This window comes from Rhamphochromis longiceps, linkage group LG11 (genome assembly GCF_057381845.1).
Source record: "Rhamphochromis longiceps isolate RC_006_pf linkage group LG11, R_longiceps_female_GT1.1, whole genome shotgun sequence".
NCBI lineage: Eukaryota > Metazoa > Chordata > Actinopteri > Cichliformes > Cichlidae > Rhamphochromis > Rhamphochromis longiceps.
In genome coordinates, this window is record NC_140567.1 from 35,565,170 (window position 1) to 35,585,185 (window position 20,016).

A 20,016-nucleotide genomic window follows, 5' to 3' on the forward strand; every position below is an offset into this window, starting at 1 on the left:
AGTGGTGCAATCCTGTAGGATGGAAACTTCACATAGACGCTATGTGACAACTGCAGAAGAAATCACTATTGTGTTTGAAATTCTGACCCCAATTAAGGATTATTATTATTTTTTATAAACGTTTGATAAAAGATCAGTGGCTATACTCATAATGAGTTCACAGACAATTCTGAAGTCTTTTTGCACAGCTTTTACCTATTTTATGCCATTTTTCTGTCCTCTCTATGACACAAGCAACACAACTGTCTTTGCCAGTCTTATTATTCCAGTCACCTTCCACCAAGTTAGCTCAGTGTACTGCACAATGATATACTGTATTGTGAAAAGTATATGAGTGAATGGTACGACAATACAAAGAACTATTGACTTATGACGCAAACAATTTGGATTATCAGAAAAAAAAGTTGTGCTCTTAATCACATTAGAAATTATATCTTAAGGCAACCAGTAAGATAACCAGTAGGGAAAACTGTGCATTCCCCAACCATTCCTCAAGTGGTTGCTGGAGGTTGCTGGCTGGTTGCTAGGTGAAATTGGTTGAAAAGAGGGTGTTGCTCTAAAAGCCCCCCACATGGTTGGTTTGCCCTAGGTTGCTTTGGTTGCTAGCAGACTGCTGCAGATGCTAGCAGCTGTTCTCCATAGCCCATAACTACTACTCAACAAGTAGTTGGCAAGAGTTTTTGCAGAAAAATTGACTTGAATAATGAGTTAAATTAATTACAGTTGAGATTATCTATAAAACACAGGGAAACGGTAGCTGGGTGAAACACTAGCAAACACACTAGGATGTTGAGCTTGATTATACGTGTTTAACATTGGCATTGTAAGCATTCTACATGATTTTGTAGAATCTGTTTTTAAGTGACCAGAGTTTTGGTAACAGATCCTTCGCCCAAAGACTAAATCAGAAAACTAGCTGAAATTATGCTTATTTTCCTCGTTCTATCATAATATTAGAAAAAATCTCAACGTTTAAACTCTGCATCACATTGTAGCACACATTGAACTCTTTGAAATACTTTTTCTACACATGAATGAAGATGAGATACATCGTATGGCTAACATTAGCTGCTGGTCAGCACTGTGAAATGCTAGAGGCCTTGAAGTAAATTAAGACACTGCATCACTGCAGTTCCATCAGTGTGATATCTCTGACATAATCTTCATACATTTGGAAGATGTAAGTCACGAAGCTGGTATCCTCTTCTAAACTATTTCCTGTTTGGGTTTTCCTCTTCCATCAGACCCCAGCGGCTCTGTGCTTTACTCTGACACTGGAGAAAAAAGCCAGCCAGAGTAAATAAGAGTCATAATTCATTAATCTGGGAAAGTGAACGCCTCAGTAACTCTGAAACACAGATAATTAACCTGATAACAAATTAGTGCCTCCTTGCATATTTTATGTCCTGAGAATGGAGTAATGAAGTGTATTATTATGATTCAATGTTTTCTGCCTGTTAGGGTCCTCTAACATATTTTGCGTTTTTCTCGTGCTGCTAAGATATGCATCTCTTGAACAGTGAATTTACTCGTTAGGATAGAAAGCATATCAGCTGCGCGCTCTACCTTCACTGCCTCACAGCTTATGCTCAACCACTTTGGAAAACAGACAACTTTATAGAGGTGAATGCTGTACTTTTTGGATTTTGGTCTCTTGAGAGCAGCTGGCAGTATGACATCAAAGCAGCACCCGTTTGTTGTTAGCAGCTAATTACATCAAACAGCCGTGCAGCTTAGGGCTTTAGAATTGGTATCCATTCCTGCCGTCTCCATATTTAGCAACTTCTTTGAAAAGAGTTTCTGAATTCAGAACGAGACAGTCTACGTGTTGCAGGGGACCATCTCAACCTCATTAACAACGTGTAAATGTTTGACAGCAATACAATAAAGGAGACGGACTGACAGATATGTGGTTGGATGGGAGGATATAGTGACAGTGACAGCCTTATTTACAGCCTCGAGACAGAGCGGCTAGGTTGTCATGTGTGTCTAATGAGTATAATTATTCTATTTTTTTAAGACTGACCTTTTGCCCTGTTTTTTTTTTTTCACTTTAATTTTGTTGTGCCGCTTTGAATTCTACATCTTTTATTACTTTAATAATACTGAGCTGGCTTAGTTTGTATTAGCTTCATTATAAAATGTCTCACTGAATCAGGGAACGACATCCAGGGTTGAAATATGGAATCAAGTTTTTTATTTCATTTTTCATTTTTTTACTTAACCTTTATTTGTACAGTTGATCTCTCTTGTAAATGAGACACTGAGTCTCATTAAGAGCTGTTCCCACATGGGTCTCTAATGGTCATTTGAGGCTGCATCTATTGCAAGGGATCCCCAATAGACTCACATGTTAATATACTCACCTTTACAGCAGAAATGAAGCGCAAGGTGCACAAAGTCAGGCATTGGTTGCTGCACAGGTGGTGGAGGAGGCCATGCATAAGTAAAACTGCAGCCCTCTTGGTCAGGTCGCTCTTGAAAAAGCGATTTTCAGTCTCAATGAGACTTCTACCTGGATATATAAATTATATATATGGAGGGAGATCATTTGAGTGACAAGTGGATGTTTTCATAACTTGTTCAGGGTTCATTTATTCTGAAATATACTCAAAGCAGTTGATGAGTTTTTCTTGTACACACATTTTATTTTAAGTCAGTATTTTTTTTAACTCTAAATTCACATCACATATCAGAGTAACCAAGCTAAGAAGAGCTAGTAGTAGCTGACAACTCCCTAGCTCTGCTTTAGGCTTAAAAAATGTCCAGTGGCAGTGTCGAGCTAGTTGTGGGCATATTGTATATAGAGTTTATAGTTAGAATCCTGATGATTTGTTTATGCCCTGTGTTTTCCTTGATGTTGAAATCTTATTTTTATAGTAATGTCTCACCTGGATCGGTGGATGTTTTTACCTGTTTTTTAGCACTATTAAGGCAACATATAAGCTAGACTTGTGACATTTTTTAACTTCACTTGGTAATTTTATAAATACTGAAAACTACTCAGCTATAGTTTGTTCACACAGAACTGAAGCTAGTAGTGCTGTAACTGCCAGAGACCTTAAAATATCAGCAGTGACATAAGTGACCGTTTGTGACATTAAGCTGGCAGGCACTGGGTTAAACTCACCTCAACTTTAAGGCGTGCGATTGAAAGGACTAATAGAAATGAAGAATATTGCTAAATACATAGCGAGTTATCCATGCAGCCAGAACCTGCCATATCTAGTAACCAGCTTTCAGCTACAAAGTGATGTGCACATGTGCAATGGGTCTCACTTGTTGACGGGGCTTTAGAATAGTGACACTGAGCACATTACCATACTGATGTTAGCATGCAGTTGGCACAACTGCATGAAGAGCAGCTAGCATGCATAACGTTCTTACAATATTTTCAAGTTAGCTTTCAGAGACGTTGTAGTGAAAGCTTATAGCCTTTATCTGTTTCAACCAAGTAAGGTTCATAATATCTTATAGTAAATTTGTGGTTTTAGCATGAAGTCAAACGCTAACCTACTGTTATTCAGGAAGTGATCCTGTAATTAATCTACATATTAATATAAATCATTTGTTAATCAAAGCTGCTGCCAGTTGTGTTTGCATTTGAAGTAAATTCATTGATTCAATTAAGAAAACAGAGTAATCCCACAGCTATCATTCTGGAAAGTTTCTTCACAAGATGCCTTGTTTTCATCCTCTCTACCTGTTTGTTATTATTCATAACATGAATTGATTTGCAGCCAACAGAAAAATGACCTGCTAATGACAAAGTTTTCCCCCCAGGATTTTTTCAGCAGCTGTGTGATTATGCATGTCCATTAACATTTGACACAGAACCCTTATTTATAAGCACTGCCAGAAGAAAGGCTTTAAACAGCCACGGGTTCATTATACTTAGGTTATTTTTGTTCCCCTTGTGATGTGTATATTAATTGACAGGGAGCTTTTGACCCCTGCTTTACGCATGTGGGGAGAGCAAGTCCCTAATAATTCGCATACAGTGTGCAGTTATATTTTGTGAGGTCTTTATGCCACCACAATATAAAAATACATCATTCAAATTGGATATTCCCAAATTAGTTCCAAAGTCTGTTTGTGTTAGACAGATAAGTCCTTTCTTTCAGAAAATCTATAACTCAGACAGCTCCTTACAAAATAGCCTGAATAAAATGAGATTGGGATTGTTACAAAGTTACAAAGTCAAGCTCTGGCAACTGAAGAGCATCTGCCGTGCTTACAGGCAAATAGCCTGAAGGCAGGAAGAGCGTGGCATTTTTTACCCTGGGGGAAAAATGCTCAGAGCATCAGCTTAAAATCTCACAAATGTGCCTGATTGGAAACTTCAGAGCAGTGGTAATGCTGTGTAATCCACAGCAGATTATAAATGACAAGTTGACATTTTTGAAAGTACAACGTGAATTTCATTTTGATATTTTTTCAGTAAAACACAGCTGTGCTTGGAGTAATGACCCATACCAAGAAAACCATGCATAACAAGTATTTATCATCAGCTCCCAAAAGAGCAAAACTAAATTATGGTGAAATAAGGAGTTATGGACAATGAGACTGGCCAGGAGTCAACATTATACAAAGGTTTCTAGAGTGTTTATCAGATTATATATTAAATGATTATTTAGTAAGCCTGGCACAGATGAAACCATCTGTCAAACGCTGGTGGAAAACCAGTAATCAGGTCAGATTACTGGTCAGTAACCAGTAATCATAGAAATTCCCAGTATTTCTCATTTTTGTCTATCATTGTGTTCCAGTTCTGTACTTCTATTAGTACACTTTAACTACTTTGTATTGACAGCATGCATATAGACCAAGTAATGCCAAAAAAATGACCCTCATCTTTTTGACCATTGTCACCCATACATGGGTGAGGAAATATCATTGGCTTTTGATTGGCTCGTTGGGTACTTTGAGGTACTTTTAGTATATTTCATGTAATCAACGTGAACACGTGTATGCACTAAAAATATAGTGAAATGGGGCAAGATACATGTCTTAGTAACAAGAGAGTGCTTGTGGATTATTTTGAAGCAAGGAGATCCGTAACTTAAATTCCAAGAGTTACTGGGACGTGAAACCACAAGTACAGAGTAGACTGTTGTTGACTTTGCCCCAAAAAAAGGTTTGAAATTACTTTTCCCAGTATATGCTCAGTCACCTGACATTCATCCAAGCAGAGGTCATAAAAAGGTTGGACGACCGCCGTGTGTGACTTACAGAATTGTCATGTAGATTTTTATCTATGATTTTATCATCTATCGCTCTTATAATGTTTGTGGTCTTTTTAAATTGATGACACTTTCATATTGTGGTAGAAGTAGCTCATGATTATTTTGTGATACACTAGTTTGATTGTGTGGTTGTATGGTTGGATAATTAATGATTTAATACATTTTCAAACCACAGAATATTGATAAAATATCTTAGTACATAGCATTAATAAGGCTTTCATATCTCTGAATTGTTTACCTATATGTATAGTTCCAATTCACGGATCTTCATGCATTCAAAATTCTCATATTTAGACAAGTTTAACAATTAATCAGTACCATTAATGTGGTTTCTCTGTTTTGTAGTTCAAAGACCTTCTGCTTTTTGCATGGAGCAATAAACCCGTGTATACTTATAAAAGTACAGGTTTGACGTTGAGCATGTTAACCAACCTGTTTCACTGATTGTTGAGACGGACTTTATAAATCATGTTTCTTCAGGCCTTGTGTTCTAAGTGCTATGTTACCTTGACAGTCAGGTCGGTCCAAAGGGATGCGCACTGTGTCCCCATGCTACTTCTAAAGAAGGGTTTCCATGGTGAAGCCGGATGAGAAAGCATTAAGTGGCATTGTTTGCATACGCATGTGTATGTGTGTGCTTCAATGAATCGCTCAGCTGGTGAAAGTGCTGGCCGGTGTGGCAGCAGTGTTTGTGGAGACCTCGCCTGATCACAAGGTCGGATATATTATAGCTGTATTAAATTTACAGATTCTAAGCTGCATACAGCTCCAATCTTATGACGTGCATTAAAGATTCATTCACTGGGGAGCTTGCTGCAAACAGAAACACACATAAGCCTATATCTGCACAAACGCATGCATAAACACAGCATACAAATTTGCACTACCTCCCAGCTGGAACCAAGGTGGGGGGGGCTGAGTTTGTTTACTAAAGAAATGACAGTAATGGTGTTGACGAGGAGTTTGCTTTTGTTACTTGTATAGCTTAAGCTATCTCTAGAGCCACAATGAGGATTTGTCACCCGGTTGTGAGACATTGAGCTATTCATATGCATGACAGTCAACCTTTACTGCTTTCTAAATTTGGGCAAAGCCAACAGAGGCAGAAAAAAGGGAGAGAGACAGAGAAAGTGAGAGGCAGTGAAGATGAAATTCCAATAAGTTTCTTTTTTTAATCAAACTGTGAAAGAAACTCAGAAAAGAAAAAGAACTGGTGTTTGTGGGTGTGTTGGCACAGGATACATGCATGTATTTCAATACAGTTTCATTTAACTGTATGTAGGTTTTGACAGAAAATCTCAGATTCACACATTTGGGAGCACTTCAGTGTCTTTGGGCATGAGACCAAATACGAATGCACTCAGATGGCTCATGCTTCACACAAGGATTCACTATCACACAGACTGGTTTGATTGAAGAGTAGATTTTTAAAGGAGTTGCATTAAACTTGTTCATCATGACCTGCAAGTGTCTAAAATGACTTGATTGGATTATCCTTTTGTATGTGTCAATATCACAGCAGGCACACAGGTAACAAATAGTCTGACAGTAGTGAGGAAGCACAAATGTTGCTGATGTTTACGGTGGTTTCTGTGAGAAATGCTGTCTCCCACATCAGCTTTAGTCACAAAAATGCAGTTGCATAATTGCCTGTTTTCACGCATGTAATTCCCAAAAGGATGGAGAATCAATCCATTCCACAGCTGTCAGAAAAGAAAAATGGCCACTTTCAGAATTTCTCTTTAGCTGGGTCCAAAAGAGCATTTACAGAGTCTCTGAATAACTCCCATTTGGCTTTATTAGCATAGCAAAAGATGGAAACGAAGGGATGATATTACCGATCACAAATTCATATTTCATATAAAATACACATTATTGTATAAATAAAGTTGTTGTATTCTTACCCATATGTAGTTGTGACCCATGTATCCGACACTCTATGGCATTCCAGTCACTAAGCTGCCCACCCTCTGTTCCCTCCTCACCAGCTGAAGTCTGCCTGGTAACCCAAAGGTGCAGACCTGCCAGCTGTCATGCATCTGGCTCTATGGGGAAGAGCCACATCCAATCCGCACGCATTAGACACTGAAATCCCTTTCTCCAGTTGTCCCTCGCTGCGAATGTCCACTCGTCCTGTTTGAAATATGGATAAGCTGTCAGCGGTTTGTCTCCAGCTCTCTGAGGTGGCACCTGGCATGCATGTTTAAATCATGTCAGCAGACATGACCTGGGGCATGGTCACTTTCCAGCTCGCCAGCAGTAAAGTGGGCTCACTCACATTCACTGGTTTGGCTAATAGCGCTGAGAAAGGTTAAATATTCACAATATGAATTTTTAATGTAATAATAGCAACTAGATTAAATGTATTAATAAATACATTTGGAGTCAGAGATACAATTCAGCTGTTTGTAAACGGGCTGGTTCCACAATACACACCAGCACTACTGTTCTACTCCTAAGTGCTTTTCTATCTAACATTCACACAAACACATCAGAGGCTTGGAGTTCAGCGTCTGGGCATGCTGGAGTGGAGCAGTCAGCGATCGAACAACCAGCCTAATTAGTAGATGACCTGCGCTACCTCCTGAGCTACAGCCACCATTGTAAACTACAAACATGTCCACCAATATGTCTTAGACAACTCCTACAGCTCAATTAACATCTCAGCTATTGATTCACTTGTTCGACCTGTTCCAAATAGTTGCTTTGTTGTCAACAGATCATAAATTATGCAACATTTTAGCTGTTTACAGTTTATAATTGAGTCAGCTAAGAAACACCACATCTAGGAATAGCTATATGTAGGGGCGAGAAAAAAAAGCAGTCAACAGAGGCAGAAAAAAGGGAGAGAGACAGAGAAAGTGAGAGGCAGTGAAGATGAAATTCCAATAAGTTTCTTTTTTTAATCAAACTGTGAAAGAAACTCAGAAAAGAAAAAGAATTGGTGTTTGTGGGTGTGTTGGCACAGGATACATGCATGTATTTCAATACAGTTTCATGTAACTGTATGTAGGTTTTGACAGAAAATCTCAGAGTTCCAGCGAGGAAACGGATTCACACATTTGGGAGCACTTCAGTGTCTTTGGGCATGAGACCAAATACGAATGCACTCAGATGGCTCATGCTTCACACAAGGATTCACTATCACACACACTGGTTTGATTGAAGAGTAGATTTTTAAAGGAGTTGCATTAAACTTGTTCATCATAACGTACGGCATAACAACATGGTATGCAGGGTGTTCAGCTGCGGACAGGAAAGTACTGCAGAGGGTCACCAACACAGCCCAGAAGATCACTGGCTGCTCTCTGCCCAGCCTGGAGGTCACTGCAAACTCTCGGTACCTCAGCAGAGCTGGCAATATCATCAAGGACCACTCTCACCTCAGCAATCAACTGTTTTACCTATTACCGTCAGGCCGACGGTACAGGTCACATAAAACCAGGACAAACAGATTCAGGGATAGCTTCTTTCCCAGAGCTATCACCGTAGTAAATAAGCACAAAAACAATTGAACCTGCTTAGCTATACCATACCGTCACTGCCATTATATTATGCTGCTATTCATACTGTCATTATATTAATGCTGCTATCCTGTATATATTGTACATACTATTGTTTGAGTACTTGCGATTATTTTATTGTACTTTTTATATTTTACATTTATATTTATTATTTATCTTGCACCAAGGGAGTGGCACTCCAATTTCGTTGTACTCTGTACAATGACAATAAAGGCTATTCTATTCTATAAGGAATAGCTATATGTAGGAGCGAAAAAAAAGCAGTCAAGGCTACAGAGACTCTCAGAACCACATCATTGGTTTGTGCCTCTGAAAATTCACTGTACACTAACTGATCAGAAGCAGCAAGCAAACAGATAAAATGTCATCAACACCCTGATGTAAAATGTTTTCCACTTTTTATCATTTTCCACCTGAAAAATTGACACAAGTTACATTGCTCTGCTACCACAGTGAAAACTGTCTTTATATTACTAATATGTTTAACTACTAATTTAACCAACTATGTCTTGATAGACTGATACAAAAATACACAAATATTAATTAATTTACTTCTTTTTAAAGTGTATCCATCATCAGTTGAAAAATGAAGACGTTAGGATACGTTGGCGTGGACAAACATGTGGATTTGTCCAAAGGGGACATAGAGTTGGAGTCAACTATGGTTCCGCTCCACTCAGAGTCCCAGTGAACCACAACGGTTGAAACGGCTTGCACATGAAACAAAAGAATGCCTTCTGCCAAAAAGAAATAAAATCTGATGTCTAACAGATGTGATAGACTACAAAACTCGGGCCTATTTCTAGTCTTCTGTTTAGTGTGCATATTGAATTGTATGGAAACAAATGATAAATGGAACGTAGGGTTAGAACATTTTTTTTAATATAACAAACAAAACCTTTAATGAATCTGTTAATTTCAGGTTATGACCTTATACGTCTCACCCTGTTGTTTTCTAGATAGTAACTCCTTTTTGTGTTTGCAGCAGTGATACACATGAGTTTATTGGAAAAACATCCAGAGTGCTTTCTGTTCCACTGTTTGCTTGATTTAATCATCGTGTGTCTGAAATCAATCCACAAGAGCAGGTTTGTGTACATGTCGATGAATATTAGGAACAAGCAGCTTCCGAAGTGACTTGATGCAGGCGAGGACCTCGCATCTACATACAAACACCTGTGCAGGCAAACACTAAACACTCAGCACTTTAAGTTTCAGTCTGTGTGTGTCAGCACTGTCTACACCCACTAGGTGCCTGCTGTTGATCCTCTCCTGTATCATTTGGATGCTGGTATCGGCTGGTGCGTTTCACTCGCTGTCACCTTGCCACTCCAGCTATCTGACTCTCCCCTGCCATTTGCTTCTTTGTCTTTTAGCCCCGACACTGTCTCTCTCTGTTTTTAGTGCAGCTGTATTTGCATGTCTCGCCCCACGACCTTGAGTGTGTGAGTCACAAGGGGATGGAGAACAATTTTACTGTGGTTTTTTGCAAGTGTAAACAACTTATTCTCAGTCGGCCCGCTGGCTGCTCAGCTCAGCTCTCAGTCAATAGGCACAAGATAATGTTTATTCGTGCACGCAACCAGCACATTCCCCTGACGGACTCAACGCCCCCAGCAACCAGCTCCTTCTCTTCCACTTCCCTGGTTCTCGCTCTCTTTCTCTCCTCTGCCAAGAGTCTGTTTGCATTATCACCAGAGACAGGCTGCTCCCTGTAGAGCAACGAGACAGAAACCCTGTCGATCTCACCTGAATGATCCCTGTTGCATTTGCAGAGAACCGACATCAGTCCGTAGTGTGTTACACCTTCCAGAAAGGTTTCTTTGCAGTAATATGCCAAGCAGGACGGGCCAAAGAATTAAATAAAGTGCAGGAATGGGGAAAGAAGGGGGATGATGGAGGGAACAGAGGAAGAGCAAAGGCAAAGTGGCAGGAGGGGGTTAACACTGACCACGTCTGCATTTGAAAGATGTCTTCAATTGTGCATGCATGGGTCCAGAATGGGTTTTGAGGGTGGTGGAAATAAAAGAGAATGTCATTCTCCACTCTATCTCTCCCTGTGTCTTGCTTACTTCCTTCTTCTTTTTCTATCGCCTTGTCCCCGCCTTTCTCCACAGGCTCTCCAGCCACCTCTCATCCCCCTATTATTAGGGCCCAGTAATGAAATGTGGAGTGTCTCGTATTGGTGCCTGGGCCCCAGCAAACTGTATTAGTGTGTAAATGGTGTGAGAGTAATGAGAAAGCTCTCAGGCCTGCTGGGAAGACTGGACCACGAGGCTCGTGTTTTGTCTGTGTGTGTATGTGCGCCTGGATGTAATGTGCATGTGCATCAAGTGAATAACAAGAGACGTTGGGTGGAGAGGGGTCCTGGCTCATGGGGGCCAGAGTGGTGTTTCTTTCTCAGATGCCAATCCTGCAATTGTTAGCCTCCAACAGAAGAGAAGCTTGAAAAATCTATTTGGTCAGGAGCACACAATCTGAAAAGTGGCCTAAAGCATCAATGTCAGTGTCTCTATGTGATTCATTCAGTTTAAGTCTTTTTAAGGTGAATAATGCAGGCTTAGCAAAAGGATTTATGCTTTGTACCTTAACACCCGGCTTCATTAAATTGGTTGCTACATTTTGCCATCGCTAAAATCTGTCCACCTTTCTTAAAGCAGCGTTTCTCAGTCCTCTGGACACCAAGTACATCTAGTTTTTAATCCTATTTTAGCTATAATTAGCCTATGTTTAACCGTCAAGCATTAAGACCAGCAGGCTCTGGATCCTCGTAACGTTTCATCTTCTTTTTTAACGTCCCAGAAGGGGAATACCTGCTCCTTTCTTCAGCACTGTCTCCTTGCATAATGCATAAGTGCCTAATGCTCATACAAATGGCTAGGACCACTGGCTATGTAATAAAGGGTTGTGTGTGAATGTGTCTGGCTGATATCATTCCATTTCCGCTGGCCTGGAGGCCCTGACGGAGAAGAGACAAGACAGACACGCTCCATCCAGTAAATACTCTTTTCATGGCTTTACTTTTTTCCCCTTCTCTTTAGATTTGCTGCCTAAGTCAGTGGAAAGTGTCTTCATCTTCCAGGAGGCGAGCGAAGGTGAGCCGAACGCGGCCACCCCGGCGTACGATGCCATCGTTGTGGAGCAGTGGACCGTCATCGATGTGAGTGGAGGGATTTTTGCTTTGTCCTAGGTTATGTGTCACTAGTAGAGGGGGATTTATGCTCTTGTACATTTCATACATGTGACTGTTTTGGAATTGGAGATTTTGATATTTTAAAGGATGTACAGTCACACATTGAAAGCCAGAGTCCAGTCTGTGCCCCCCTCTCTAAGAGTATAGTCCTTTAGCAATGAAGTCAGTTATCGCTTAGATATCGTGGCCCTTCAGCCAACCGTTTCCTTACAACCCAAAGGCAAATCGGACAAATCTCAATTTATGGGACATGTGTCGCAGTCGCTCCCCTTATCAGGAGCAAACAAGCCTTTATCTACGTGATGATTAGTGTCTCTCCTCAACAAGTTCCGAGCTGGAAATTCATTCCTGTCTGGAGTGGAAGGATTTGTGGCCATTTCGTTGCCTTTCATCTGTATGTATGTGTGTGCCTGCATGTATACATGCTTGCGCATGCAGCTGAGTGTGGACGAGCTCGGTTTTGTGTGTCTGTGTTTTCAGATGCTATCTCTGTAATTGAATTTAGACTTTTTGCAGCCGGTAGCTGTCCAAGTGTGAAAGGAGACTTTTGTCCCCCAAATGTGGCTCTCTGATTGACCAGCCCAGCACCGATGGCCATATGTGCCACTAAAAAGACTCCTGCAGTCATCTGGCAGGAGCAGTACAGCCTCCCCTCGTCTGGGTGAATGGTAATACTGTTACAGCTTAATGGCTTTCAAGACTTCCTCAGACACATTAACCGAGAATGATGCCAAACTAACGCCCAGTTTTCCAGGAGATCCAATCAGCTCCTCCACTGGGACTTTATCAAAAACCGTTTCACCCCACCGATCTGCACCATGCCAAATCAGATTGACAACACACTCTGTCAGGGCGATCAGGGCTGCACATCATCCCCATTATTTGTGATAACTGCCGAAAATTGATATGCAAAGTATCCTCACAGCTCATTATTGTTTTGGTGCCAGGATAATTAAAATGAAAAAAAAAAAGGCTGAATGTTGATTGAAGGTGTTTTTCTTCTTCTTTATATACGTCAATTTCTTTTCCCCTCAGTGCTTAACATACTTATTTATCCAAAATGCTGACAGGTTGTAGGATTTATGAAGCTCAGAGAAAAAGAGTGATAAAACAAATCACTTCAGTGAGGGCATGTGACCATTTATATTGTCATTAAGTAGGAGTGTATCATCTCAGGAATGTCAGTGCTCATCAGTGAAGGGATAAAAATGTCTTTAGTTTCACTTATGAACGAGCTGAATCTGGATGTGAGTTGGATGTGAAAAGTGCTGAGCTTTTAATGCTATATCTCAACCAAAGTGCAAAATAGTGCTATAGTAGACCCTTTTTTCTACACCATTAAAAGTAGAAAAACGAGTCTACTATAGTAAATGTAATAATAACAAAAGTCATACAATTTTAAAAATAATTGGTAAACATATTTTCAGCATTTTCTCATTCAAAAGCATCAAATACTGCCACTGTCAGATGTTACAGAGATACCCACAAGATTTTCTTTGGCATTGTGGCTCTCTCACCGGGCAGCAGCGTTGGACATCGAGTGTGGAAACGCGCTCATTAAGAGGATGGAAAGGCAATAAGTTAGATTTTTGTGAGCCAGGGTGATTGATAAAATGTTAATTTCAGCATCCAGAAATTATTTAAAAAAAAAATTTAAAAAGTAATAATAAAAATGAAATATTCAGTCATTTGTTACACACCCAGTTTTGCCCTCCCTGAAAGCTCAAAGTCACTGTTTAGTTCAGCTGGAGCAAAGATGCTACAAAGAGCGCATTTGGCCAACAGGATCTATAAAAGAGAAGCAAAAGTCATAGAAGGTTTCAGTAGGTGGACTTGCTGAAGGATCATTAACAGATGCCTGCAGATGACTTTGTCTCCGAGGGTCTCTCACCCAGCTGTGTGTGACGGAGGTGATAGTTGGTTATCAGCTTTGACTCTACAGTGCTCATCCCGTGGCTACTGTACAGGCCTCTCCTGGTTCCCCCATCCATATGCAGGTGCAGGCATCCTGCAGTGGAGACTGCAAAGTGACAGGGATCAAAAAAGCCACAATAGGAAATTAGGCAATCTATTCAAAAACTATGGGGCCTAACTGCCTATTGGAACTTAGCTCTTTTTTTTTTAGTTATTTGTTTTTAATTAGATTTTTATTATGTTGTTAAAATAGCCGGAACAATGACACTAAGAGGCTACCAATTAAATGACAAGAAAATGTTTGTCTTATAAGGACATTCATTTAGTTTAATGCAGTTTTAATAAGAAATTATTTGACAAAAACAGCTGTGAGAGACAAACAAATATTCATAGGGCAAAATATTCTGACTTCAAAGCAAATTAAAGGAAAGAGAAGAAAACAACCAAGAACAATAAATGTCAAACTGACAAACTAAGACGTAAGTGCTATGGGAACAGTTTCTGTTAAATGACAGCAGAGCAGCGCCTTGAGGGAAACGGCACAAAAAACAACAAAATGCATCCAGTGACAATCAAGAGAAATAAATTGAAAGCATGCGTAAAGTGGGTGAAGCATGTAGATGTGCATAAAAATGCCATCAGTGCTAAAAAGCTCCTGCAGACATTTCCTTTAGCAAACAGATTTTGGTCAGGTGTCTGATGCATACTTGTTTCAATATGAGCAAAAAAAACCCCACTCAAATATGAAACATATGGATTGTGGTGAAGTGTCTGAAAAGGAATAACTCATCAAGAGTCTCTGGTATGAAACTCCAATTAGGCCCAGTTTCTCATCTCTCATGTCCTATGGGAAAATCAATACAGACACTGCCTCGAAACTAATGTAGTGAAAGCCCTCCTTTCTTTCACTGAGCTTCACAGGAGCAATAACCAAAGAAAACATGTGCATCTGCACACTTCAGTCAAGGTTGGTCTTAATATGTTTGCTCGCCATGAGTCACTGCAGGAGAATTTATTTATCAAGAGGAACAAAGTGCATTAGTGTTGTGCTTCAGTCTTTCTGTATATAGATAAAGCAGGCAAAGAGAACCAGAGCCACAAAAACACCTGTGTGTGTGTGTGTGTGTGTGTGTGTGTGTGTGTGTGTGTGTGTGTGTGTGTGTGTGTGTGTGTGTGTGTGTGTGTGTGTGTGTGTGTGTGTGTGTGTGTGTTTTATTAAAAGATGAAGTGATATTCAGCTTAGTGGACCTGATGTGTATGAGGAGTGTGATGTTGCTGAAAACCTTTCATACCTCTTAAAATGTTTTTTTAAATAGCCCCATTATCCACTTCAGCTTAGCTGGACACAGTGGTAGGTCTATTATGATGCATGCATGTTGTGCAACAAGTGATATTTTAAATTCTCAACATGGTACAAAGATTTTATGGATAGCTCTAAGATGCTATGGGGGAAATATTTGTTAGATAGTACATGGAAAAATGTTCTATCTAGCCCAAAGGTTAAGCCTTTACAAAATATCGTATTTATATTAAATATGGAAACTGAAGTGGGGAAACAGAAATGGGACATGTGATGCAGCTGCATTTTTTTCCTTATATCCTCCCTACCTTTTTTTAAATTCAGGTCCAGCAGTTTACAGTTATATGATTATTGCCCAATGCGCAGTCACATGACCCAAACGTGCAGGTTTTTTGTGGTTCTACAAAAGCACAGAAAACTATTTACACCTCTTTAAAAGGAAAACTATGACTTGAAAGGTCTGAAATCAATATGAAGCCACAATAACTGACATTCGTCTTGAAAGGGTCATTCTTAAAGGGTCAATTTACCCAGATCCCAAAAGAACACATTGACCTTTTTCACTGGTATCCAATCATGCACATAATGTTGGTTTTATATGCTTTGCTAGTATGTGGTGCAATTCAATGAAGGTGAAGGAATTTGAACAGTACAATTTCTCCAAAGGTCCAACTATCAACATAGAAAATTGAAATTACACTTCATGGTCACATACAGTACACTGGAGCTATAAGAGAAAATGTGTTTTTGCTGCTGACCCTTTGAAATACCTCTTAGCAGAGCAATAACATTGGCACGGATGTTTGCTACTCTAATTAGGTGCAGCAGAGATGCAGAATGGCTCTGCTACTCCACCTATAATCACAGCAAAATAAATAAATAAACCTTTCGAAGGAATTATTACTTCTGTGCAGGGGTTTTCAGCGTTTCATACATAACTTAGAAAAATGATAAGAGGCTCTCTGGTTACCATGAGAAACTGCCTTCTTTATGGATATTATTAGTACTGCAAGAAGATAAAACACAACTGTGTTCAGTGGCTTTGCTAAATAATTTGAAGCTGAAAGAGCTTGTTTTTCACAGAAATAGTTGTATATAAAACTGTAACTATATGTGTTTTCATCCCAGTTCCTTCCTACAGGTATTTATTGGTAATTATTGGATCTATGCCCAGTTAGTAATTTCTACATGTTTAGACAATTTCTTCCATTTTGAGGTGTAAAACAGGAGATGGTCTCTGTGTTCAGTAAACCTGTAAAATCTAAGTCGAATGAAAAACAAGTTATATTCTCTGTCTTTCTTTTTTATGGACCACAGGGTGCTGCAGACATTAGCACTGCTCTGTTTCCTTCAGCTAATTCTGTCTCGCAGTCCAAACGCATGCTTGTTAAGTTAATTGGTGACTCTAGGTTGGCTGTAGATCCAGATGTGAGGTGGATAAAGCTGTTAGTTGTCCTTACAACCAGACTATGCTGTACAAGCACCCTATCAAAAGATGATTGTTTACCGCTATATTAAGGTATAATGTAACATCTCTGACCAGATATTCAAAACTAGTCTTTGTAAGGTACAAATTAGAGTACAAATGAGCAAGCACAAATGGCAGTGCCATAGAGTGACAGGCTGTACCACCAACAGTATAGTAAGAAACTTTATTTTTGTTTGATTGATTTGACCATTAATTACAGGGGGGGCGGTTTGATTCCCCCCCCCCCTCCTGCCTGCCTGATTGTCCTTGGGCAAACCGATGAACCTTGAGCCACTTCCCACTGCAGGTCAAATACCTCCCAGTGGGACGACTCATTTTGAAACTCTTTGTCAAACTTATCTAAGGTTTAAAAGCACTATATTTGTGCAGCGTTTTTACCATCTTATGTGTCTGACTTAAGATTTTAAAAGGATCAAAAAACAGATTTTTAAAAGCTGGGTTTTGTTTTATTTTTTCAAGAAAAGAAAGCAATCTCGAGCACATACCATTTGTAAACAGTTTTTGTTATTCCTTTTGAAAACTATGGATATCATGGTACAACTGCCACTGAGTAAAATGTTCTCTTCGCCACTTCAAACACTGATATTGCCTGCTTGCTCACGCCTTGATCCCAACAACTCCTAACCCAAAAGACAAACCAGAAAATCTGCAGGGGGACTTTAGAGAAAGTGTCTCCTCCTACAGAAAAACATTAAAAGTTAATATCAGTGAAGTTCAAATTCTAGGAATGGCAGTCCAAAGTCAAAGGAAGCGAAAAGGAGCTTAAGAGCGCCAACATTGTTGTCACTCATTCCAAGAATTCACTTGCATCCCTGGCTTTGAAGAGCAGCGCTTCACAGACTCCAGAAACTAAATGATGTCTAAAATGGGATTAGGGCCCCACATCACAGCATCAGTATGGCAGTGAGGAATCTTTGAAGAAATGGTTTTAACACATCTCAGAAACACACACAAACACACACCTATTGTGTCTGTGCTCAGTCACTCCTATCGTCTGGCAATCAGGTGCACACAAAATCCCTCTCCACCGAGTTCAATAGTTTACGTTTCACATTTTATTTGTTCCGCTCGTGGTCATGGACTTTATTTCGATGGCCCTAGAAACAAAGGATACAAATTATAAAATTACATATTAAAAACATCTGATTTGGTTTATGTTCTGCGAGAGCTGTGGCCTGTGGCCTGGATGTGTACACGTACTTCAGAGAGACGATCGTTAATGTGAATCACCTCTCCATGATATCTCTATTTCCTCAGACTGAGGTGAGAGAAGAGCTGACCTACATAGAAGGAGAGTAATTTGCACTGTTCCTGCAAGTGAGAGGTCGCACCCGCTCCGTCAGGCAATGTGTCGATGATGCTGATAGCTGCAGGACAGAGGGAGAGGTTTAGGCTTATAGGGTGCAGTTTCTGTAAGGTATACAAACAGTAACATGTACCATGTAACAAAATGATAGCATTACTAAATGCACCAAATACTATTTCAACATCTTTGTATTTTTACTTCACTGTTTGTATTGCCTGGAGACTAACCAATGATCTCCTTGCTTCCATGAAACACCTCTCTCCCTTTAAATTTCTCGGATGGTTTCCTTCCAATACATTTCGTATCTCTGTAAGCCCCCAAAATGAAGGACTCAGTTGTAGAGTTTTCTTTTTCTTTTTTACTTACCAATTAATGGTCTCTGTCACATTGAAGGGTTATGGAAAACTTAAATCTAGCAATTAGTTTCATCGATGCACGATGAAACTAAAATCAAGCACATTTTGTTCAGGTCAGCTTAGCCGCAATCCCAGCAGATTTACTCATCTCAGTGACAGCCCAGCTCAGCTGAAGGCTCAGTTTATACCCTTCTACACACCCAGTCTATACTTCTCTGTAGTCAAGTCAAGACACATTTATTTGTACAACGCTATCCAGATAATCCAGTGTACCTTCCAGAGAGATGAAGTGGAAAACAAAGAGACATTTAAAACATCTATGCATGTCACGATATGTCACTGTCACATGTCACATGCACTGCAAGAGCTTCCTCCCCCGCAGTCAGAGCCCTCAACTCACTACCACCACAAGACTGATATACACATACCTCTACAAACACGCTACAATACTCACCAAAAGACTCAAAAACAACAAAAACTTTCACAAATCCACTACAAACTGGACCTGGGAACAATATGCTTATTTGCACACTCAGTCACATAGTTACTGAACATACATCTAAATTATACTATATTTGCACATTTTGCATCTTGCACATGTCTTCGTCCTGTCTCGTGTACAATATCCTGACAATAACTTGAACCTGGTATTTAATGCCTACTGCACAATCCACTCTGTATTGTCTCTGTCCTGTCTTTGTTTATTGTACAGTTAGTATTGCATAGTTATTATTATAGTATTGTATAATTAGTAATTAGTACGTTTTGATCCCTTCATTTTACCAAAATTTAGCATGTTATTTATTTGTAATTCCTAGTTTTATATCTCTTGGAGATATATCGTTTATATACTTAGAAACCATGGGGGGCTTGGGGTGAAACAGCACACTGGTTCGGTACGTTGTATACTGTGTATACTTTGTATACTCTTGTATTGACAATAAAGCTCTTGAATCTTGAATTTTGAAAATAATCATGATAGAAAAACAACAACAACAATTAAAAGTAAAAAAAAAAAAACAAGACTCGAGTTGCTTCTCATGCTCACAGATGGCTAGTCATATATATCTGGTGCGCTAATGTCTGCTGTAGCCCAGGTTGTTTCTGCTGCACCCTTTAAAAAAGCAATGTCAAAGTGGTGATTAAACTGTGGGAGAACCCCGTCCTCTATGTTGTGTCCCTGGGACAGCTGTTATACTCTGCCTTGTAATGACTAAATCTTCAGACCATATGTGAACACGGGGAACCATCCACTAGACACGAAAACAAATCGAGGATTAAGTTGCAGAGGAAGTTGGTTCATTGATCAGCAACTTCAAATAACACATTTTAAGCCCAGATTTAAATTAAATAACAGTTTAGCTTTCAGGTGTTTGTTCCACATGTTGGAGCCATAAAAACTAAAAGGCTCTAATTCTGAGAATATATAGAAATGTAATTAGGTGCAAGTCCATTTAGTGCAGACTTATTTTTAAAATCTGTCTTTTGAGAGACAGGACATCGATCCAGAGATTTGGGAAATGGAGCAAAGTGCTCGATCTTTTAGAAGCTTGTTGAAATTCTACCTGTGTGGAGGTATGTAACAACGACAGGAGAGGTCTCAGTGTCTCACTCCAACAACTTTATTAACTGACAGAACTTCACATATAGTCAGCGCCAAAATCTCCACCCCCACACTTCCCTTCAAC

General features: G+C 39.7%; 1 protein-coding gene across 1 annotated transcript in view; it reads left to right on the plus strand.

The window, feature by feature from the left end:
- rftn1b (raftlin, lipid raft linker 1b) overlaps positions 1–20,016 on the plus strand; it is a 138,709-nt gene that overhangs the window by 94,180 nt on the left and 24,513 nt on the right. Inside the window, exon 7 of the mRNA XM_085423808.1 lies at positions 11,812–11,930. Within this exon, the coding sequence (XP_085279934.1) occupies positions 11,812–11,930 (119 nt within the window). The remainder of the gene's footprint in view (positions 1–11,811; positions 11,931–20,016) is intronic.